The sequence below is a fragment of the Garra rufa genome, chromosome 8 (assembly GCF_049309525.1).
Source record: "Garra rufa chromosome 8, GarRuf1.0, whole genome shotgun sequence".
Lineage (NCBI taxonomy): Eukaryota > Metazoa > Chordata > Actinopteri > Cypriniformes > Cyprinidae > Garra > Garra rufa.
Window position 1 is genome coordinate 29,101,246 of NC_133368.1, and position 25,074 is coordinate 29,126,319.

Here is a 25,074-nt window from a genome sequence, read left to right on the forward strand (position 1 = left end):
GGAGCTCCACCGTTACTTTCCCACTGCATCAATTACATTAGTTGTCCACGAAAATGCCTGAACAATTCACTCCTGCGTACAACTTCCAAACTATGTCAATGCTGTAAGATAATTTTCTCCCATTCCTAAGCTGAACTTTATTTAAAATACTCGACCTACAAGTCACTGAAACGTTGAAGCTTTCTGCTAAAGCGGAAACAACGTATCGCTTTCCCGTTTGTGGATGGAATAGGGAATTAAAGATGCAGGACCCCTCAATGGCGGCGTCCTGTGAAACCGGGTAATACAGCAGCTCAGCGTCCGATGATTTAGGTGTGTTTTTAAAACATATTCATCGTCTGTATCACAGAATCAGGTCGCGGTTTATTCCTGTTGAAAAATGTATTATTGTTGCTCCTGAAAGAAATACTGATAGGGGGTGAATAGCTTGTGCTACATGTCTTTTATCCCTTTTCCCATCTTATTGTTTCTTCATTCATAAGAATGACCAATCACAGTCATAGTTGTTTCTTCTGATTTGCATGACGTGTATGAAACTGACAGTGATGCTCATGTTTGTAAATGAACGAAAAAATGTAACAATTATCTAGTAGCTAATCGACACATAATGTTACATTGTAGCTACGTGGCGTTTACTGGACAGTTTAGTCTAGCCTTACTTTGTTTTAGCGATAACTTACTTCACAATAACTTTAATGGAAAAGAATGAACGTTTCCCAGTTTTTGCTCAGGTTAATATGGAAGTCGTTTTCTGTTTAGATATTTTATTGTCTATATTGTTACGTTATTTTCCTGGAATAAGATATATTTCATTTATCAAGCAATGATGATATAGTGGGGTATATTGTCTCAGTATATGGAAGAAGTTGTTACAATGCTGCTGTTTATTGACAGTGATTTGAAAAGAATATATTTGTGTGAAATGTGAAACACTATCCCAAGAAAAAAGGCTAGCTTTTACATCCTATCTGTATGTAAAATGTGGGCTATAGTTTTAGCATTATTGCAATTCTGAAACACAATTCTTTCCATTTTATAAATGCATGCAAATGATCAACAGTATTTCTTAATTGTTCTTAAATATTTCTTAATTTTAAAGATATAATAGTAATGCCTTTATGTTATTTTAGCAGTGTCTGATCATGAGGGTGGTCTTTGTTGTGCTGGTCTTGCTGAGGGTCCAGCATGTGCACTCAGCATCCAAAGGAGTTGTCGCCAGTCTTCAGGCCAAATGGTCCATGACCCCTCTCCTGCTGGAAACAAGGTGGGCTGGAGTCGTTATTATCACTGGCTACCCTTCATATTTAAATAACTAACTTCTTGCATAAAAATGAAAGTCTGTTTGTTTGTATATATATTAATCTTTTTTAGATATCAAGATTTTAGGTTCAAATGTAAATAATGGACATTGAGTGTTTTAGCTGCTTTAACTAGTTAACACTTCTTTAGTTACCAAGTTGTTCACAATTTAATCACATTTTCATGCAGTGTGATACAGTGCAAATATCTCATGTGGACTCTAAATTAATGTGAAATTATAGAAAATGTAGATATAATAATCCAAGTATTAGTTTAATTTAAAAAAGTGCTATTCTTTCTGTCTTATGGCTGCAGATTTGAATTTGCTGCTTTAATAGCCTTGAGTTTGTTGAACACTATAATTTTCTTTTACTGTGATATAAAATCTTTGATTTTTTATTATTGTTTGTATGCATTAATGTGTTTCATGTTTGTTGTATGTATGTGTTGTTTTGTAAATCTATTTTTCCAAAGTGAGTTCATCAGAGAGGATGGTGAAGAGAAGTTCTGGCAGTTTGTCGATACTGTGAAGGAGCTAACAGTTTACAAGAACGGAGGTAATGTCTGACATTTCATCTTGTCAGTGAGTGGTTGGTATATACACTACCAGTCAAAAGTTTTTGAACAGTAAGATGTTTACTGTTTTTTAAAGAAATCTCTTCTGTTCACCAAACCTGCATTTATTTTATTCAAAGTACAGCAAAAACTAATATTGTGAAATATTTTCACTAATTAAAATAACTGCTTTCTATTTGAATATTTTTTTAAATCAAAGCTACATTTTCAGCATCATTACTCCAGTCTTCAGTATCACATGATCATATCAGAAATCATTCTAATATGCTGATTTGCTGTGCAAGAAACATTTATTATTATCCTAATTATTATCAATATTTAAAAAATTGAGTACATTTTTTAGGATTATTTGATGTATAGAAAATCCAAAGATCAGCATTTATTTGAAATGAAAAGCTTTTGTAACATTATACACTATACCATTCAAAGCTTGGAGTCAGTATATTTCTTGTGGGAAAGAAATGATAGATTTTAATACTTCTATTCAGCGAGGATGCTTTAAATTGGTCAAAAATGGTGGCAAAGACATTTATAATAACAAAAGATTTCTGTTTCAGATAAATGCTGTTCTTTTGAACTTCCTATTCATCAAAGAAACCTGAAAAAATTCTTCTCAGCGGTTTTCCACATAATAATAATAATAATAATAATAATAAATGTTTTTGAGCAGCAAATCAGATTATTAGAATGATTTCTGGAGGATCATGTGACTAAAATAATGATGCAAAAATCAACAGGAGTAAATTACATTTTAAATATATTCAAATAGAAAACAGTTATTTTAAATAGTAAATATATTTCAAAATTCAGTTTTTGCTGTACTTTGGATCAAATAAATGCAGGCTTGGTGAGCACAAGAGACTTCTTTAAAAACATTAAAAATCTTTAAAAAAACTTTTGACTGATAGTGTAGGTTTGTATTTCATTAAACTATGTGTGAATTGGAAAATATACAGTAACAAATATTTACTTCCCTGTCTTTAGAGTCTGTCCGGTCGTATTATGACCTAATTATCAAGAAGGCTGGACAGTTTTTAACAGATCTTCAGGTCAACCTACTGAAGCTGTCTCTGTCTCTCAGGGCTTACTCACCAGCTGTGCATGCTTTTCAACAAGTGAGTTGTTTTCTGTAAATCACAATAATGATTCTGTAACTGTTATGTGTTTTACTTCATAGACAGTATTGTTAACCATTTCTTCTCATTCTGTAGATAGCAAATGATGAACCTCCTCCTGATGGCTGTGCTGCCTTTGTGGTTGTTCACGGTCAAAATGCCTGCAGCACAAAGGAGATGAAGAAGCTATTGAAGACTGCAGCAGGCAGGTAACACTAACCAACAGTATATTGTATTCAAAGATATTTGGGGATAATATTTTGTGCATACATGGTTTCATGTCAAAATCAATTGGTTTCTCATAACATTTATTTTATGTGTCGCAGGCCAAGACCTTACCTATACAAGTCTGACCACCAGTACCCAGGAGTCAATGGGACAGACCTGCCTGTAGTTGTTCTTTATGCTGAAATCGGCACCAAGGAGTTCAGTGCATTTCATAAGGTTCTGTCAGAGCGGGCACAGGAGGGCAAACTCGTCTATGTACTACGGCACTTTGTGTCTGTGAGTGTTCACAGTGTAATTTCATCATGATTTAATGTTTTATGAAATTTATGAATTTATTAAAGTATAGTAAATATTTGTTACCCCACATACTGATTTCTCATCACAGGAGCCGAAAAATAAAAAGATGCTGCTGTCTGGATATGGTGTTGAACTGGCAATCAAAAGCACTGAGTACAAAGCTGTTGATGACACACAAGTTAAAGGTATCATACAATGTCAAATTGCCTCTTGTGTGACAGTAGGGTTAAAATAATTAATGACAGAACTCAATAATAGTTTTATTATAATAGTCAGTGTTAGGAAATATGCTTTATATATGCTCAGCAAGGACTCAGGAAAGACATTTATAATGTTATAAGGATAAAAAGATTTTGTTTTTAAATAAATGATGTTCATTTGAACTTTCTATTCACCAAAGAATCCTGCAAAAATCTATCACAGTTTCCACAAAGTTTTAAGCACCAAATCAGCATATAAGAATGATTTCTGATTTGATCAAATAAATAGAGAAACTGGTAAGTATAAAAGAAATCTTTGAAAAAGAGACTTTTGAATGGTGGTGTAGTTTTAAAAGTTAAGTTACAGAATTAGTTAGAACTACTTATTGGAAAAAAAAATAAGTTTACTATCAACAGAAGTTTTGAAACTTTGAAACTGACACAACCTACATTTGTTTACAGAATCCAAATCAGCCACCACTGATAATGAGGATGAAAATGATGAAATCCAAGGATTTCTGTTTGGAAAATTAAAGTAAGCACTCTGAATTTTGTTCTCTGATTTATATCTTTCTATCCATACAGTAGATAAAAATTAACATCTTTTGCAATTTACTGTATGTGAAACAGTATCTCACTTTGTCCTTTTTCACCTCCAGAAAGTCTCACCCAGAGCTTCAGGAGGAACTTGGAGAGCTGAGGAAGCATCTACTGGAGAGCACCAATGACATGACTCCTCTCAAAGTGTGGGAGCTCCAAGGTGGGCAGGCTGTTGTTATTGATGGTCCTCTCTTACGGTGTTCTGGACTCAGTGCTGCATCACCGAGTGAGATTAAAGCGATCCACATGGTTCCTGGAGAGAACTGTCCAGTTGATGAATTGGAAAGCAGTAGAAAGGTTGCAGTTTGTACCCTTTGCTTGCTGCAGCGATCTGTCCTATTCCTGTTCAGACTTTTGAACAGATGCTCGTGTTCACAGCCAAGTTCAATTTTGCACTATGAGACCTGGAGCAAAGCGGCTAAATAAGAGCCGTTTTAGTTTTGTGCTAATAGATAAATGAAGCAATTTATTTTGCTTGACATAAAGGGATGGTTATCAGGATGGTTACTAAAACAGTCTGATTTTGTCTGAATCGGTTTGATTTTGTAGTAACTTTGTGGAATTGGATGTGGTAATAACTTTGTTGTGGAATTATTAGCCTTTTGTCTAGGCTCTTTAAACTAGTTCAAGTCATAATATTTCCGTTCATCAAAAACTAGAGCTGGGCGGTATATCTAGTTTGTACGATATGTGGTTTACCACAAAACCAGTCTTAAGTAGCACGGGTATATTTGTAGCAATAGCCAAAAATACATTGTATGGGTCAAAATTATCGATTTTTTCTTTATGCCAAAAATCATTAGGATATTAAGTAAAGATCATGTTCCATGAAGATATTTAGTAAATTTCCTACTGTAAATATATCAAAACTTAATTTTTGATTAGTAATATGCATTGCTAAGAACTTCGTTTGGACAGATTCAAAGGCAATTTTCTCAGTATTGTAGTATTTTGCACCCTCAGTTTCCAGATTTTCAAAATAGTTGTATCTCGGCCAACTATTGTCCAATTAACCATACATCAATGGAAAGCCTATTTATTCAGCTTTCAGATAATGTATAAATCTCAGTTTCAAGAAATTTACTCTTATGCCTATTTTTGTGGTCCAGGGACACATATATTGATATATTTTTTGTGAATGATATGGTATGAGACAACACCGTTTATATACAGTGATTTGTTGTGAGGCGAGTGCGCATGAAAATAGCAGGCAAGGAGTGAACTGCTGTCAAAGGTGCATAATCCAGTTTGTCCTAAACTTAAAAAAAAACTGCAAGATATAGTTAAAATATATAGTCTAAAACAGCTTGCCCCATCAGATGCTCTGACAGAAAGGCTGCTAACAGCTACTGTTAAATGTGTTTGATATGTGCTGTTTTCCTCAGTGCACTTACATTTCACAGGTGTATTCTCCATCTGTAAATGTTAGAAAGTGATGGAAATATTTTTTTTTTACTGTCAGGAGTGGATGAGCTTTCTATATGCGAGTCTCTGCTAAACTTCACAGACTTGCACGCACCAAACAGACTGTTGCAATCCACCTTTTTCTTTCTGTAAGAGTGGGTGCGGCCATTTGTAAATTTTATGGGTATAGCTTCTGCTCTCATTTGCGTCCAGCTATTTTTAGCTGTACAAAACCACTCGTTTGCTGCTTGATATTGCAAATTGGTGTGTCTTACCATATTGTTTGAATGTATTATCTTTATTATGAACACACTGGTTTATAGTGCAAACAGTTTTCCGTTTACTGCATGTTTCCTTTTTTTATTTCCCAATAGCGACTAAAGATCCGGAAGTCTCACTCACGGGCTTGCTTCCAAGCTAAAAAAAAAATAAAAAATAAAAAATCATATCTCAGTATTTTTGGCAGAATTACAATTAATGCCAAAATGAATGTTTGGAAATGTAAACTGATATTTCCTACTGACACACTACAGCAAAAGATAGAAATAACTAGAAAAAAAAGGTGGATTGAATAGAAGTGTAATAATTCTGACTACAATATAAATTTTGCTGAAATATTCGTAGCTGGACAATGAATGTGCCATATATAGCATTTTAAATTAATAATTGTATTTTTTATTGTTGCAGTAACTGTAAACTGAATTAGTCTGTGCTTTTGTTTTTATTTATTTTAATTTTTAGATTAGTGACTTTAACTTCTGCTTTAAAAGCATTATTTTTGTATTTAATATGCACATAATACATAGAATAGCCTACATAGTTACATTCACTGTATTTGTTTTCATAGCCTTTAATATGAACATTGTTTCATTAGACATCATTTGGCAGGGTGTGAAATTAAAAAAAAAAAATAGAAAAAAACAAATAGAGATGTATACGGTATTTCACAATTCGGCCATATTGCCAAGCCTTATCAAAAATACATTTCTTAATCGCCTCACCCAAAAATGAAAACTTTATACTTATCCTGATGTTGTTCCAATGATAATGTTCTTTTCTTTCTTGGAACACACACAACAAAAACTTTCCATGCTATAACAATACATCCTAATTATTATAATAATGAAGCCCATTCATCCAGATTTGTTCACAAATCAAAAATTGCTGCTTTTAACATGAATCCATTAAGAGCTAGAGAAGATATCCACATCGTCTCTATATATGACTTCAGCTTTTAGATGTTCATCACAAAAACTGTTTTATGGTTAAATATAACCGTATGGAGTACATTTTTGATATTTATCATGATGCCTTTGCATTGTGGAGCTTGAAAGCTCTTGTCCCCATTCAGTGTAATTGCATAGAAGAGAACAACCATAGATTCTTCAAAATTATCGTGTGTGTGTGTGTGTGTGTGTGTGTGTGTGTGTGTGTGTGTGTGTGTGTGTGTGTGTGTGTGTGTGTGTGTGTGTGTGTGTGTGTGTGTGTGTGTGTTTCTATGCAAGTAAATAATGATGATGTTTAATTCAGCCGTTCATTCAATTACAACATTTTGGATTTACAGTGGTGGCCAAAACTATTAGAACACTAGTATTTTCACCAGCTAAAAATGGTTTTAAGGCGGTTATTTCTATCTTTTGATGTAGTGTGTCAGTAGGAAATATCAGATTACATTTCCAAACATTCCTTTTGCCATTAATTGTAATAATCCAGTGAGATGTGGCGATGTCTCCGAGAATGGCTTCAAGAAACCTACCTGCAAAGCTGTCTAAAAACTATGCACCTAGGGCAAAAGATCCTTTAAACACAAGGGATGGTCACACCTAATAGTGATTTAATTTAGTTAATAGAAGTTCATTGAAAAAGAAAATGTATTTATGACATTTATTTTTGACAGCATCCTCATTTTACAGCATTTTTACACAAGTGCCTAAAACTTTTAACAGTACTGTAGCTTTGCAGATAGATTTATTGAAGCATCTTGGAGATGTTGCCACAGTTCTTCTGGATTTAGTCTGTCTCAGTTTGATCTGTTTCTTTATGTCATTCCAGACAGACTGGATGATGATGAGATTAGATCTCTGTGTGGAGCACTGGCTGTTGTCGACTAATTATGCAAGCAAATTTTTACAATTAATGCCAAAATGAATGTTTGGAAATGTAAACTGACATTTCCTACTGACACACTACAGCAAAAGATAGAAATAACTGACTTAAAACCATTTTAGCTGGTAAAAATCCTATATTCTATTCATTTTGGGCCCCAGGGATTCTTCATGTATTATTGGCTCTTTTAAAAATGATTTTGAAACATCTTCTCTGTCTTTCCAATAGACCTCAGTTTCCAGGCGGCGTCTCGGATCATGTCTGTGCCAAAGTTTGATTCTCTCAAATTGATGCAAGACCTTAGCCAAAATTTCCCCAGCAGAGCCAGGTAAAAAGTCTGAGAAAATCCTAGACAGAAATCATTACCTTTGTTACTGCTCTCTCCATCAGAACTCAAAAAAACAAGAAAGGAAAGATATTTCAACAAAATGTTGCTTTTTAAAAGGTTCATCCTTACAAAATCCTTATTGAGTCCAGTAATTAAAAGAAAATTATTGAAACATTGTCAAAAATTGTAAGTGGAATATCTGTAACAGTATGCAGTTTTGCATGTATAGCAGCACAGAATGCATGCATATGAATTATGCCTAGGTCATTTTTAATGTGTGGCTGTGACTTTCCTCCACTGCTGCTCAAGACAGCTTTATGTGCAGTGTTGAGAATTTGCTGAGTCAGAGTTGCTGTGGTTTACAGTTTGTCAGCATAGCCGATATGGCGTCTAAGAGGGAACAGGTTTTCTGAGATTAAAATGAGTTTTTATGACTGTTCTGGGATGTTGGCGAGAGCTGGTACTGACTGTACATGTTTTACTGTCCCCACAGATCACTGACAAGAGTGGCTGTAAACCAAGACATGAAGAAAGAAATAGAAGACAATCAAAAGGTAAGGTTTTATCAACAACTTTTCTGATGAGCACTGTAAAAAAAGTTTCTAGTGCTGCCATGTGGGCCCGCATTTTGCTGATTTATTTTTAGAAAATTAAACGTGTCCGGATTCAGTTTGACAGGTACTCTAGAGTGTCTTGAGAGTCTCAGATGATGAATCCAATAGAAAAAGATCATATTTCATATATGTACATACTGAATGATGTGAAGTCTATAAAGTAATGTTGTAGTTGACGGCGTACTTCATTTTTAGAGGTTAAGTGACTCGATGGGGATCCATCCTGGAGATGCCAGTCTGTTTATCAACGGAATACACGTTGACCTGGACATTCACAACCCTTTCAGGTATCATCTCAGCACAAGATCCTGTTTCTGTCTGCTGTTTAAAACTGAAGTGTTCATTATTCACATACTAAACATGTTCATTCTCAATTGCTTCATAGCATCCTGGACATCCTTAGAACAGAGGCTAAGATTCTCGAAGGTCTTCATAACCTTGGCATCAGAGGAAGCAGCATTAGTAAGTTCCTGCATTTACCATCATCAACCACTGTAGAGGACAGCTACGCTCTGGATATCCGTCACTCATCCATTATGGTAAGACACTAATTGTTTGAGTTTTAGAGATGTGCGGATGGGCTCAATCGTCACCCGAATCCGCAGCTTCAAATAAATTATCTGCCCGTCATCCACCCGCACCTATATTTTTCTCTGATTTAGATAACCCCCCCGACCCGCACCCGATCGTCATATTACACTTATTGTAATTCTTAGTTTTGCATGATGATATGATAAATGGATGGTTCATTTTTAACAGCAAATTCATTCAGCTGATCTACACATCGCTACACACTTATATATTATATATATGATTTTAAGCCAAATCCACGCAGAAAAGAATAACGTTAACTGACATCTGTATGCGACTCTCCGCAATCTCTGACGAAATCGGTCGGGTTTTCTCTGTATTAGAGCCGTTCTGAATTTACTATTTGAACGCATGCTTGGACTGAAGTTTACAGGGGTTCACCAGTTTAAGAAATGTCTGATCGTAAAAATCAGCTTCTTTTCATTTTTAAGGTATTGTTTTCGTTATAATCTACTGATTCAAATAATCAATAATAATTATTATTATACCACTGCGAGCCTAGCCTGACATGCTCTCTCGTATGAATGAACAGGCAGCATCTGTGGACAGAGCGGGCGCATTTTGCACAATCCTCAAATATATTTCAAAAGAACCCGCCATGGTCCTGACCACATTTTTAGGGAATAATTCAATTTATTAACATGCGACTGAATTAGCTATTCATGTGTTGGACTGTCATGATTTTGGCTAATGCAGGACACTACTGAATGATGCGCATCAGAGAAGTGGGTAAACGCAAAGCCGACCAATGCACTACACCAGGGGTTCCCAACCTTTTTTACTCCGGGGCCCCCCTCCTTCTCCGGTCAATTTTGCAAGGCCCCCCTATGCCTGACATGTCCTCTTATGCTGTACTGTACTTCTGCAGTATTTATTTTTAAACCTTTTTTATTAACCAAAACATTTGTTTTGCCTTATTATTCTTCTACTGCATGTTATAAAAAAAACTCAAAATTCAAACAAACTTTAAATTAAAACTTTAAATGTACCTTATAATCTTTATAGAAAACCTCTGCTCAATTCTAACTTTTTAAAATTGCCTGATGATCATTAACACCGAGCCTCACTCCTCTTCTATGGGTGAGCATCCATTATAAAACACTCACAGGACAATAATTTGGACAACTAGGCAAATGTTTTGAAATTTCACGCAAAAATACCATAAGTATTAGAGCCCCGAGAGTGCGCATATAGTTCGTGAATCAATAGCGGACTTATGCGTGTCTAATGCACGACTCTGATAAACACGACTGTTATACCTTAGGCACACGCAAGTTCGTTATTACACGAATTGTCTTTACCTTAATATTAGCGCAATGGTTTGCTTTGTGCATGCAGCCGAGAGATGTAACAGTCGTTTGCGTACAGCATTTGGAAGTTTTGAGCCGCCATTCAGTCTGTATTTAACAGTGCGATGAGGCTTGCTGCGCCAAGTTAAATTAACCCCTTAAACTCTGCGGCTATTTGGGGGATTTCCGCCTACATTTGGCCTACCTAAATTCAAATGGTTCCCCTATACACATACAATGGAGGAAATTAAAAAAAATGGTTTCATTGTATAGAAAACCATTTAAACTACATAATATCAGTGTAATTCTTTATAAATAACATTATATAGGTTTCAAAAACTATAATAAAAACTAAAAAATCATAGGCGCTTTTTGATTTTTTTTTCAAAAGTTTTTTTTTGAAAGTCTGTAACCCAGGATTTAGGTGTCTCAGTTCTTTGCAAATTGTTTTGTTTGATTCCACTAGGTCTCAGGATATACCAGAAAAAAGATTTTTTCATATAACAGTTTCTAATTGAAAGTTATTGAATTATAACCGAAGGGAGTCGCATTGCCCCATTTTCCCCCTAAAAGTGTCCTTCTGTTTCTTTGCAAAAACAGGCTTTATAAAGCACATTACCCCTTAGAATACTATTTTACTATGTACCATAGCACTTTTCATGATAATTGACTGAATTATGTTTCATTTTTTATGTTTGCCTATGTATTTACTGAAACACATACTGTACTTTAGTGTTAATTTCGTCACCTATTTTTAATTTAGTCTTAGTCTTGTGCCAAATGTCCTTGTTAGTTTTAGTCATATTTAGTCATTTACATATCTTTTTTTGTTAGTCAAGTTTTAGTCGACTAAAAGTCTCGTCATTTTAGTCTAGTTTTAGTCAAAAGAAAACTCAAGGTATCTTAGTCAAGTTTTAGTCGACTAAAAGTCTTTTAATTTTAGTCTAGTTTTAGTCAAAAAATTATAGTCTTTTTTTAAAATAACACACACACACACACACACACACACACACACACACACACATATATATATATATATATATATATTACTGAGATTATTACTGATACACATTTCAGTAAAAAAAGTGTTTCACATATCTCAAACATTGGTTAAATGTCAGAATTACCTGACAAAATACACTTGCTGAATGATTTTTGTTGAATGCAAATGTTAAACGTGTCTGGTTTTCAATTTCTGATTTAGGAGACACATTCACAAATGATTAACCCTTTCAGTGGTGAGTTTAAAATATTCTAGCGGACCCCTGAGAGTGAGTTTTTTTTTAAGCGACCGTTTTTTTAGAACGTTCGTCCTTACTGTTTCCATGGCGACGCATCAAGCTTGTCACGTGACACAACACAGACACAATAACACTGTATGACAGATAGATCGCTTTTATTTCGTTTTTCCTTTTTTATCCAGAATACTTACACACTTGCTTACCATGCCATGAACTATCTAATATTCCGATTCACAAATATGTGTGAATTAGTATGTTTCGTCGTTTAAAACCCTATATAAATGATCTGGATCGTAATCTGTAACGTGAGACGGGCGCGGCCATGTTTGTTCGCGCTGCTGTTCAGAGATTCCTGTCAGCCGTATTTACAGCACATATACATTCATCCGTTTCTCCCGAAATAACGTTACATGCAAGTAAGTGGCTGGTGAACTAGAAGAGGAATATAGTGAACTTTTTAGTTACTAAGCCTATGTGTATGTGACATGAATAAAACACATCGGCAAATTATATTTGAATAGATTGTTATTTGCTGCTTCCATAGACCTATGTGTGTATTTTACAAACTCTAAATGTCTCCTTTTACTAGTACTTATGTGTATTTAAATGTCTGAAACCTAAAATAAGCGTTATGTGGTTAAAAACACTGCATAGTTGTGATTATATGAGAAGTGCAGAGCTCGTCCGTCTCTGGCTCAGCGCCAGCCAGCGCGCCAAAGCGCAGTTTGAATATTTTAAAGCCGTAACAGCTGATGAAAAAGCAGAGACGATTGTAGACGAAAATGAAGAGAGATTTTATCTTAGTTTTTATTTTATGCAAAACATTTTCGTCTCGTCTTTTTTCGTCAACAATAATGCATGTTAATTTAGTCTTAGTCAGCGTTTTTGGACAGTGGTGCAGTCTTGTCATCGTCTCGTCTTAGTCATGAAAAAAAAGGTCGTTGACGAACATATTTCGTCTCGTCTCGTCTGACGAAATTAACACTACTGTACTTTACTGTCAACATTCAATATACACTCAATACATAGCTTAGCAGATTGTTTTGGTGTCCTTTACGTTTCAAAGTAATTATAAGAATAAAACAAACCTGAATAGAAGCACTGTTATACTTATAGACGCGCTTATGAGCCGCGGATCCTCTGCTCTCCATGGAAACGGCCCGTTATTTATTCATTTAGCGTCTATTTTGGATAATGGAGACCGCTATATTCCTCTGAGACGCATATCTCTGGTGTAAGAGTCCAAAAACTACATATCCCACAATGCCCGGCACCGTCGAAGCATCTTTTGTAACCCGGAACCTCTCCATGGCTCTGCTTCTTCTTCGCGTCTGGAGAGACAGAGCTGTCATCGTTCACACCTCTGCTCATCACAGCAGGCGGCCGGAGGGTGTAATCTGATCTACTGACACGCTCTGAGTGCAGCCGAAGACACACACACACCTGTTTGAGCGGTTCAGAGCGCGTTTGGAAAGCCGCGCCCGAGCGCATCTGGCAAAACAACGGTTTCTCAGCAATGGAACAACGCAGAAACGTGAAAATGGTCTTGTTTGAAAGAAGAGATCCTAATCTAAAAGACAAAATGGAGTTTGTGGCTATTTGCGGCTAACTGAAGCAGTAGTATGTGGAGGAAAGTAATAGAATATATTACCATATTCTTCAAGTATATTCTGACATCGCGATTCAATTGAAGATTATTTGATCTGTGTTTGTCACACAATAAAATGATTTATATGGTCAGATTCTTGAGAATGAGCACTTTCTTGTGATATATGATTTGTCTGTTTTGAGAAAAATATAAGAAATACACATTCTTTGTAATAATTCTTCACAATTGTTTGGCGGAAATTTGTGTGTGGAACTACATAAATTCTAAGCATAATTTTACTACTTCATGAATCATAAAACTAAAAGTTATGGTATTCCTAGTAAAGAGGAGACTCTAAGCTTTCAAATGAGATCATTTATGGGCTGATACTATATGAGGAAGGTCATGTAAATGAAGCAGCAACATTTTGAAACAATTTTTATTATATTCTGACATCGCGATTCAATTGAAGATTATTCGATCTGTGTTTGTCACACAATAAAATGATTTATATGGTCAGATTCTTGAGAATGAGAGCTTTCTTGTGATATATGACTTGTCTGTTTTGTGAAAAATATAAGAAAAACCCATTCTTTGTAATAATTCTTCACAATCGTTAGGCGGAAATTTGTGTGTGGAACAACATAAATTCTAAGCATAATTTTACTACTTTATGAATCATAAAACTAAAAGTTATGGTATTCCTCGTAAAGAGGAGACTCTAAGCTTTCAAATGAGACCATATATGTATCTCGCGGCTCCCCTGGAGGATCACTGAGGCCCCCTGGTGGGTCGCGACCCCCCCCCCACTAAGTTAAACCACTGCATTACCGTGCTCAATAGCATTAGCACAGGCATAACTCCCTTCAAACTTTATATGGAATGTCACCGTTTCTGTTACCAAAAACTTCTCGAACAGGCAAACACACACACACACAAATAATCGTCTGCCTGATGAAAAATGTATTTAAAACACGTTCAAGTTTTAGAAAATGTAGTTATTTGCATCATTATTGATTTATCTCATCCACCCACGACCCACCCGCAAATAATCAGAATGCATTTTTTTACTACCCGACCCGCGGATTATCCGCAGCGCCCGCGGATATGACCGCCATCCGCACATCACTATTGAGTGTGGTTGTAGAGCTCAAAAATTGAGATGTGGTAAAATAAAAGTAAAATACTATATTTGAAGCCTACATAACCTGCCATGAGCTTCTTGGATGCTAAGTTTCAGCGTTGAATCAGATGTCATGATTTATTTATTTAATTTTACTTTACTTTTAAATGAACAAATACTTATGGAACCCAAGCTGCACATAAAGTAGGTGTTCACTCTTCACATAAAGGCTTTCACACTGTAACAAATGTCTGTTGTTCTCTAGTGGGTTAATGATATTGAGAAGGACTCCATGTATCATCACTGGCCCTCAAGTCTCCAGGAGCTCCTCCGAGCAACATTTCCTGGAGTTATTCGACAAATACGCCGTAACTTCTATAACCTGGTGAGTCAACTTGCCTGCAAGTTGATTATAGTATAAGCTGAAATCTAGCTGTGTGCGCAGGTTTTTGCAGGGATGTTTATCCCCTCATGTCCTCCTTTTTTTTTTTTTTTTTTTGCATTGATGCAGACCTATTTTGTGTGAATTTGTTCTTATTCTAATTTGTGAAAGAATGAAAAATGGCTTGCTTTATTGTTTGCAGGTTTTGTTTCTTGACCCAGCACAAGAGGAGAGCATTGAGCTGGTGAAATTAGCAGAACTATTTTACAAACATAACATTCCTCTCAGGTATGTGGACTCCACAGTAGCATTTAATACCTTTTAGGAGAGCCAAGTATAAGACTTGAATATGAAACTCTGAAAATTCCTTGCATAGCTCTGCTAGTTTCATATGACTTAATGGTTTCTTGCAAATAATTTGAACTCAAATCTATATTTCCAATGTCCAATTTTATCTGTTTGGTAAGTAACCATGTAATAAGCATTTTAAGTTATGCCTTACTTAACATTCAACAAACTAATCTCATTATATTATTATATCATGAGCCCTTCTGTACTGTTTAGTTTAATTTGTTGATCGTTTTATTGTTGGTGAGATGTTATGCTAGATTTGATATGCATTTATGTTTCTGTGTCTCTTAGGATTGGGTTTGTGCTGGTTGTTAGTGCAGATGATAAAGTGGATGGGTATTTGGATGCAGGTGTTGCTCTCTTTAGGCTGTTAAACTACGTCTCAGAGGAGTATGACGAAGCACAGGCTTTTACTTCCATGGTGTCGGTGAGTATTTTTGTGTTTGCTGTGACTCTCTTTTAAATCAGTATGACTTTAATGTTACTTTAGGGTTCTCCTTCACATTAAATGTGATATTTGAAAGCTTTGTTGTGTACTATAGCAGATATTTTCAGTTATAATATACACTTTCTTTTGTGACATGCAGATATATAACAAGGTGGAAGTTGGAGAGACTCTGTCTGTGGATACAGTAACTGCATATCTAAAAAAGAAATTTCCTAAAGCAAATGCTGCCAGAATTCTAGGAGTGGACTCAAGCTATGATGACAACAGAAAGGTGATGCTATTACATTTACACTCATTTTGCAGACACTTTTATCCGAAACAACTTACAAATGAGGACAACGGAAGCAATCAAAATCAACAAAAGAGTAATGATATCTAAGTGCTATGACAAGTCTCTTTATATATAACTTTATAATGGCAGTGAATGGGTGTTAATATTCAATAGTCCAATAGAAGTGCAATAAAGTGTGTCCATCCATCACGAAAAAAGTGCTCTACATGGCACCGGAGGGTTAAACAAAGAAAACTGTTTCCCTTGCTCCTGTAGGCAAAACTTGGTACACGCGAGACTTGCATATTCTCACTGGAGCTTACGCTACGCCTACATCCTACATTATCCACTGGAACGCCACTCTCTTGTTAATGCTCATACAACAGTTAGCAAAAGTTAGAGATTACAGTGAGGTTTTAAATATGGATATTTTTCTAACAAAAACACAGGAGGCCTTTATTAACCCCCAGAGCTGTGTGGAGTACTTTTTATTGAATTTTGTTGGACCATTGAATGTCATCAGACATTTACTGCGATTATAAAGTTTGGAAGAGCCAGGACATTTTAATATATATTTGTCTAAAAGAAGAAAGTCATATACACCTAGTATGGCTTGAGGGTGAGCAAATCATGGTGTAATTTTAATTTTTGAACAAATTTGAAAACAGAAGTCAGTGTCTTTATTAATGTTTAATATAATGTCTTTTTCAGGCTGGAGGAGGGTTTTACAGAAAGAGTGGTTTAGGTGCTCTACCAGTGGGTCTGTTCAATGGTGTTCCACTCAGTAGTGAGGAGATGGACCCAGAGGAACTGGAGACAGTTCTTTTGCAGAAAATCATGGAAACTACTAACTTCTTTCAGAGAGCTGTCTTTATGGTATGGAACTTTTTTGGCTTTATATCTCTTACTGTCTTTTTTTTTTTCATTGCTTTGACCATTTATTTTTGTCACACATACATCTGGAACAATGGCCCTCCTGACGTGATGTTTTGACTGTAATCCTTTAATCTGGTTTCTGTTATATCCAGGGTCAGATCACTGAGAGTGTCGATGTGGTGGACTTCATGATGGAGCAGGCCAACGTAGTTCCACGTATCAATCCTCTCATTCTGAGCTCTGAGAGACGATATCTGGATTTCACTTCCTCTCCAGGTAGCCCTTTAACGATCACCTGACACAAACCAGTGCCAATATTTGATATCTGTCATCTCCATCACAATAATTTCATCACACCACTTTTATCAACATATCATTACCAATATCTTTTACAATGTTTCTTATTAACAATGTTTCTTAATGATTTCTGTTATAATTAAACAAATAGTTGTTGATGACTGGGATGACACATCTATGTTCTCATACTTGGACTCCAAAGACAAAACAGCAGTTGTCTCTAAGAAAATGAAGTATTTCATCAGAGATGGTGAGTCATGTATTTTTCATATATATTTTTGGGGTGGGTTTTATATTTTATGTTTTTAGTAGCGGCCGTCAATGAAGAGTTTGATAATGCAATGACTTCTAGTATAACCTCATAATTGACATTACATTGTTGGTTTACAGGATTAGTTCATTTCCAGAATAAAGAAATCCTGATCATTTACTCAGCCCCATGGCATCCAAGATATTCATGTCTTTCTTTCTTCAGTCGAAAAGAAATGAAGGTTTTTAAGGAAAACATTAGTGTTGGGTCGAGTCCACCTAAGTCGAGTCCGAGTCGAGTCCGAGTCTTTAGCCATTCGAGTCCGAGTCGTGTCCAAGTCCAAATGGGTCGAGTCCGAGTCCAACTGAACACTACTGTTTGTCAGTATCTTAACCTTGTTTTAACCTTTACAACTAGAATAAGGCAATGACAATTTAAATGTAAAAAAGCAAACAGCTATTGCATATTGCCATTTGGATTTTTGATTTCACACCATCTTATAATTAGTGTCCTGCTCAGCAAACTTTAAAGTCATGTAACAGAAGTTATAACTTATGTATTGTGACATATTTCAGAGTGAAACAGCTTTTAGAATGTGAAAAATTATAGGACAGGACTTGTCTTTATTTGCTGTTATATAGTAAATGTATAAATTCAATGGGGTGGGTAGGAAGCTTAGTGAATGAGACCTGAGGAGCAGAAAATTCACCTCTTATCTCTGATTTTGGCTGTTTTGGGTTTTATATGATGAATGTTAAGACCTTAGACAGGGTAGATGGCATTTTGATTATTTTTTTTCTTGGATGAAAATGAGGCTGTAAGGGGACAGTTTTTAAGAAGCAGTCTATGGAGGCCATGGAATAAAAGAGTTTAAAAAAAGTAAATTTGAGTTTATATTTCAATATTCTGACTTTATTTTCACAATTCCGAGATTATATTTCACAATTTTGATAAGAAATGACATTCTCCCTTTTCCCCTCAGCTCAAAATCATGAGTTTAAATCCCACATTTCTGACATTTTTCCCCTCAGAAAACTCTGAGTTAATTTGAGTTATAAAGTCTGAAATACAACATATAAACAACATATTAAAAAAAAAATCTGAATTGTGAGATAAAATAGGCAAATTTAATATGACGCAGTCTGCTGCAGCAGGTTTACATTGCTGTCGCTTTAAGACCGGATGCACCGATCATATATTGTGACACATCTGTATTTCTCCCAACTGTTTAAATTCACTCACAAGACAAAACCGACCGCATTTGCATTAATACTCTCCAAGACGGTGCATTTTGACATTACTTTTCGTGTAAATGTGTAGCAATAACATCCAAAAGTAAACTTAATTCAGCATTTGCACGCTGACTGAGAGGCGCTTTCGTTGAGCGCACTTTGGGGGTTTGTGTATGCAAAGAAACCAGCAGGCTTTCAAGTTCTGGCAAGACTTTTAAACAAGTGCGAATACTGAATGTCACTTTCGTAATAATGCGAGTCAGTAAAATTTCCATCAACTGTCCCTGGACTCGGCAATTATTCCCGAGTCCGAAAAGCTTGAGTCCGAGTCAAATCCGAGTCAAAACGCATCCGAGTCCGTGACAAGTCCGAGTCCGCTAAAAATTGAACTCGAGACCGGACTCGAGTCCGAGTACAAGTCCGAGTACCCCAACTCTAGAAAACATTTCAGGACTTTTTCTCCATATTGTGGACTTCAATGGGGATTAATTGGTTAAAGGTCCAAATTGCAGTTTCAATGCAGCTTCAAAGGGCAGGAAATTTTTATTCTGGAAGTGGACTAATCTTTAAGATTGTTACTTTCAATAATTTAACACATATTACATGTAGACTACTTAGCTCGAAACCTATCCAAACTGTGTTTTTCTAAAAAGCAGTAACTTAAGTAACCTTTTTTTACTTCTCCTGTAGAAGAGGAGGTGTTGAATGGCGTGACCGTGTGGATTGTTGCAGATATTGAACAGCCCTCTGGGAGGCAGTTGCTCCGGAATGCCTTGAAACATATGGTAAACTACTGCAGCTTTTATTTCCAATTAGTTGTATCCACAGGAATCCCATCTTCAGAGAGCAGAGGCACACGTGCATCTTAGTAATTAATCTGAGAGCAATTAATCTTTGAATGCATTCTTCTGCTGTTGGTTAATGATCCAGTTGCAGATTAAATATGTAATCACAGTTTTGAATATTTTTAAGTATACATTTTAAAAATCACAATATTGTCGTAACAAAGCCCAAATATTGATCTAGTTTAGCTCCCAAATGAGCCAGTTCACAAATCTGTTTTTATGGGCTTTTTTGTAATAAATAGCTGTTTAACATACAAGTAGCCTTACTAATATCACAATTCTTCCACAAAAAAACGCTACATGATCAGTGTTTCACTTTGTTAAAGGGATAGTTCACTCAAAAATAAAAAAAAATCTGTCATTAATTACTCACCCTCGTCATTCCAAACACCTAAGACCTTCATTCATCTTCGGAACACACATTAGGCTATTTTTGATGAAATCCAAGGGCTTTCTGACCCTGCATAGACAACAATGCAACTGACATGTTCAAGGCCCAGAAAAGTAGCAAGGTAATGTTATGAAGCTAAGAGAATACTTTTTGTGTGCAAAGAAAACAAAAATAACAACTTTATTGAACTTTATTCTCTTCTGTAACAGTCTTGGTAGTTACGTTGGTGTCTTTGCAGGGTCAGAAAGCTCTCGCATTTCTCAAAACGATCTTAATTTGTGTTCCAAAGATAAACAAAGGTCTTACAGGTTTGGGTCAACATGAGGTTGAGTAATTACTGACAGAATTTTTATTTGTGGGTGAACTTTCCCTTTAAGTAAACTGACCCAAATAATTGTAGACATTCATAATCGCATAGTTAATGTTACTGGTTTGCTATGGTCTCCTTTTTGAGAGAGTCTCTGATCCACAGTGTTTGTTTGCAGAAATCTAGCAGCTCCAGCTGTCGGGTCGGGGTGATCAATAACCCCAGTGGAAAGCCCACAGAAGAAAACAGCGGTCTGTACCGAGCCGCCTGGGCTTCTCTCCTCACCCAAAGCAGCAAGAACACGCTCGACTTCACCCTAAAACTCCTCAAAGAAGAAAATGTTGAGCTCCTCAAACAAGGCACAAAGATTAAGCTCTTACTTAAACAGGTCAGTGGAGTGTGAAATACTGTGTCTGGGTAATGTGGAATTATGTGGAGAGCATTTTGACTTGGATTTATCTGAACACACCTGTTCTTTTCTACCTTGTCTGTCTTTTTTTGTCTTTTTCCATTTCCTTTTCATTTATGTCACTTGAGTAAAGTTGCTGAAAATGTGTCTTCTTTCTCTCCTGTTAGTCTGTGTACTGTTTTGAAAGACCAGAAAGTATATTACAGAAATACAGATATATGGTGCATCATTATCTGGAATATAAACTGCTCATTTACATAGTTTCATCACCCTTTGATTATGTTCAAATCATTGTAATGCAGTGCCTTTTATAGCGTATTGCTTGCATTTAATATGTTTTCTTAAAATATAGTACCTTGTGTTCTCCCATTTCCAATCTGCTCACTAACATCTAAAAGGCTTGTGTCTTCCAAAGCACGACTTTTATTGTTTCCTCCTGTCAACAACACCATAAATTGACACAAGCAGGGCCTCTCTTCTTTTCCATGGTTTGCCTTCACCCCATCGCCACCTCCATTGAAAACCACTCAACCACATGTAATTTTCTCAGACTTACAGACAAACGACATTTCTGGGAATGGCTTCCCTGTACCTTGTACAACCGCAATTGGAATCTAGGGTCTTATTGACAGAGTATTGCAACTCTCAGAAAGACTGATTGGTCTGTAAGACACATGGAGACCTTTCTTTTGGCTCTTTCTGTCCTCTTGTTATTTCGCTGTCCTGCTCCTTCTATTTATTTCCATCGTAACATATAAGATAAGAGAAAGTGTTCCATCCAACCCAGCATTCCTGAGTTTTATTAGTTGAAAATGGCTGGAGAGAGAATCTTGGTTCCCTGAGAGCTCAGGTCTGGGACCTGTAATGGCTCTATTATTGGATGGCAGGGAGAGGTGTTGTGCTGATATTAGCATTTCGTTCCTTTTCATAAGGGCCAAATGCTTGAAACACTAATAATCTGTCTCTGCGCTGCTCATACACCCGAGATTTGTTATCGGCACTGAAGCTGTTTTTTCATTACAAGTCTGATAAATGAAAATGTTTAATGATTGATTAGCGCTACACTGTCTCCAATGGCGACACATTTTTCATAGGTCTAGCCAATGTAATACTCCTCTCAAAATACTCTAATGACTGCACTTGCACAAATGTGCCCTCTTTAGTTGTCAATAACTTATTGATTGACTATTTCCTCATTGCAGTGTAATCAAAAAACACACTAATGAGCTGATCGATTTGTTCTTTCCACATTTTTACTGCACTTAGTTCAAATGAGTCCAAACCCGAGGTCGCACAAGATTTCATCATCTATATAGTATGTATATATGAGCAATATCACACAAGTAGTCATGCGACTGAAACTCGACACGACTGTGTTTTGTCTGTCTGCACAAGGCCACAGACCTATATACTGCCTTATTGCACAGCTACAAGTATGATATTGCGTATAACATTATGAAGAGTTTCTTTAAAAACACTCTTTTGTGCAGAACTACTTCCTTTCACCACAGATTCAAATCTTAGGTTGACAGTTTAACAGCTGAGCCCAAGCCTCCATTACTAACTTGAAATCGTCACTTTAGAATTAGTAATAAAGGAACTTTGAGTTGCTTCATTGAAAGCTTATTGTATTACTGTATTAAAAGCTCACTGTATTACGTAAAGTAGACTAAGCGAGTGTGATTACCTGCATCTAATACAGCATTCAGCTTAATATCATATTCAGAAAAAAATATTAGTTTAAATGCCCACTAAGGAAAGCGATATCTTTGTCGTACCATTCTTTTATCTGTTCAGGGTAATTTTCAGATGCTTGCACTGCTCAGTGCTTTTGTTGGTCTTGAAGTATACTTTGGGATTTAATGTGTTTCTGAAAAACTTCCTTGTTTACAACCCTGTTTCAGTCTCTTTCAATATAAAAGTCTTAAAGGTTGTATCAGCGATTTCTAGCCTAAAACATAAAGTGTCAATTTCAGCTGACCTTTCTTCACGATCCGCTCGCTGCTTGCCCCATAAATTGTCTGTGAAAAAAACGCGTCTCTCTGGTCAGCCTAGGGTCCGAGATATGCCAAAAAAACAATCGGCACTACCAACCTTTCCACAGATAAACAAACAGTGTTCCAACCAATCAGCGTCAGTGGACTTTCCTACTGGTGCAGGGATGTGAGGGAGGCGGAGCGAAAGTCCACAACATCTCTGCAAATTTTCGAATAGACTTAATCTTTATTTAAAAAAATGCATATTTGAAGTCTAAACTAGTACAGTCTTGCCTAAAAAACTAAAAAAAAATACATTCTGAGACACAAAACCTAATTATTTATAAAATTATGATGGATTTGGGTCCCCACCATGACACTCGTTGTGAGAAATATTGCAAGTGGAGTGATACAAACCTTGAAATGATTGGAGTTCTGTTATCACTAGAATATCACACTCTTCTTAGCCAATCAGATTCGAGGACCAGAAAGAACTGTTGTATAAATGTACACATATATATATACATACAGCTGTTTTCAACATTGATAATAATAAGAAATGTTTTTTGAGCGCCAAATGCTCATATTACAGTGATTTCTGAAAGATCATGTGACAAAAGAGTAATAGTAAAAATTTATATAAAATTCTTCCCAGTTGTTCATGTCACCTTTTTCAGGTATTTCATTTTTGAATATGTGTCTCCTGTAGGGTATGGACCATGATGCCTTTGAGAAGAAGTTCAACACGATGGAGTTGGACTTCCTGCACAGCCAGCAGAAGTACTGTAAGGAAGTTCTGAAGCTGAAAGCAGGACAGAGAGCCGTGGTCAGCAACGGCAGGGTGAGATTCACAAACAACCCCTCCTTCTTTGGACAACTAAAGAAAATTTCCATGGGAGTTATGAAATCATTTGTAACCTAATGACCTACGGTACGAACTGCTGATCTGGATGATAAATAGTCTGAACCCTAAGGTCTCACCAGTTGGTCCTTCAGATGGGGCCGCTCATTTTGTTGACTCAGTATTAAGCGGTTTGCTTGGCCTGTCCTAACCTGTGAGGAGAGGAAGAGAGGGATGAAGCCTGGCGTTAATTCACCAGCGCCCACTCAGCATCCTCTGCTGCAGGGGTCACAGGTCACATGGAACCGCCGAACTGTCATAACGCTGTGCTTTTTCAGCAGAGTCTTTGTTGACAGGCAAGCACAAAAAGCCTGAAACAGCAGTGACATGTCCCATCATTCTCCAACACACCAAAGTGATCCTCAGAATCTATTTTCATCCTAAAAAAGCTATGATTGCTTAATTTGGTTATTTCTTTGGTTTTATAAGATATGTAATGTATATTATAAATCAAAAATATAAAATATATACTTAAATATGTTTTATGTATTTATATAACATATATATGTAGCATCAAACAGGAAATAATTATAAAATATGAATATATAAATATAAATTGTGAATATATAATAGTAAATCACAATACACTGCCATTCAAAAGTTTGGGATAAGTAAGGTTTTTAATATTTTTTTGCAGTCTTTTCTGCTCATCAAGGCTGTGTTTATTTCATTAAAATGCAGAAAAAAACTAGCCTGGAAAAATCCAGACCCTAATCTATTAAGATTAAGGGTCTGGGATCGAGCAATGAAAACTGCCTAACTCGAGGGGCGGCACCAAGCATGCATTTGAAACTCTAACTGCACGCAATTGGATAACGCCACGACCAATCACAACAATACAGGCTTAGCTACCAGCAGAGCTAAATGATGTTTCATTAACAAAGTTCGGGAGAAGCGAGTCAGATGCTTAGCGTAAACATCACAAGTCAATCAGCGTCATAGGTTTAAATACAGCTGACTCACCTCAGTTCACTCGATGGTTTATCAGTAAACCTCCACCACCCCATCTCATCACTCCGAGTTCTCGCTACTCCTATTGGGGGTAACGTACTCTGGGTTCGGGCCACTCCCGAGCTCGGAGCCCTTCACCGGACAGCACGCCAAACATGCACTACTATTCTCCGGCTAATTATATGTAAGCGTGAACTCGTGAACTGATAGATTAAACTCTTGCCGTATCCAGTCGGCAAAACAGCAAAAACGTCCTTCTTGCAAAGGAACGATTCGAGTTTTCGGTTTTCTGTTCCTCTTTTATATGGAAAGCCAAGTCTAACTCGTTCATTGTAGCGGCCAAAGCCGTTTCAAACAACTTGTTGTTCATCTGTAGCGACAGCGATCTTTCAAAGTTTACTATATGATTCGGACGTCGCAGTGCTGTCATCATCAGCTTAGCTCGCCTCTGGCCCGCCTACATCAGATACACCGATTTGATTGGTTCCCACAATTGCTTACGTATTGCAGTAACATGCATCATTGCTCGATGCCAGAGTGTCTTGCAGAGACAATTCAAATTGTGCTCTCGCGAGACCTCTGGATTTC

At 36.4% G+C, this 25,074-nt stretch overlaps 1 protein-coding gene across 2 annotated transcripts in view; it reads left to right on the top strand.

Moving 5' to 3' along the window:
• The first annotated feature begins 231 nt into the window (after positions 1 to 231).
• Positions 232 to 25,074, top strand: part of uggt2 (UDP-glucose glycoprotein glucosyltransferase 2) — a 48,897-nt gene continuing 24,054 nt past the window's right edge. For both annotated transcript variants that reach the window (XM_073845213.1, XM_073845214.1), the window contains exons 1-23: positions 232 to 312; positions 1,131 to 1,264; positions 1,774 to 1,856; positions 2,860 to 2,990; positions 3,087 to 3,199; positions 3,317 to 3,494; positions 3,604 to 3,700; positions 4,178 to 4,250; positions 4,375 to 4,475; positions 8,054 to 8,153; positions 8,647 to 8,707; positions 8,963 to 9,054; positions 9,153 to 9,306; positions 14,865 to 14,984; positions 15,184 to 15,269; positions 15,624 to 15,759; positions 15,920 to 16,051; positions 16,763 to 16,927; positions 17,080 to 17,203; positions 17,376 to 17,474; positions 19,397 to 19,491; positions 20,428 to 20,637; positions 23,344 to 23,475. In XM_073845213.1, the coding sequence (XP_073701314.1) occupies positions 1,143 to 1,264; positions 1,774 to 1,856; positions 2,860 to 2,990; positions 3,087 to 3,199; positions 3,317 to 3,494; positions 3,604 to 3,700; positions 4,178 to 4,250; positions 4,375 to 4,475; positions 8,054 to 8,153; positions 8,647 to 8,707; positions 8,963 to 9,054; positions 9,153 to 9,306; positions 14,865 to 14,984; positions 15,184 to 15,269; positions 15,624 to 15,759; positions 15,920 to 16,051; positions 16,763 to 16,927; positions 17,080 to 17,203; positions 17,376 to 17,474; positions 19,397 to 19,491; positions 20,428 to 20,637; positions 23,344 to 23,475 (2,604 nt within the window). In that variant the 5' untranslated portion in view covers positions 232 to 312; positions 1,131 to 1,142. The remainder of the gene's footprint in view (positions 313 to 1,130; positions 1,265 to 1,773; positions 1,857 to 2,859; positions 2,991 to 3,086; positions 3,200 to 3,316; positions 3,495 to 3,603; positions 3,701 to 4,177; positions 4,251 to 4,374; positions 4,476 to 8,053; positions 8,154 to 8,646; positions 8,708 to 8,962; positions 9,055 to 9,152; positions 9,307 to 14,864; positions 14,985 to 15,183; positions 15,270 to 15,623; positions 15,760 to 15,919; positions 16,052 to 16,762; positions 16,928 to 17,079; positions 17,204 to 17,375; positions 17,475 to 19,396; positions 19,492 to 20,427; positions 20,638 to 23,343; positions 23,476 to 25,074) is intronic.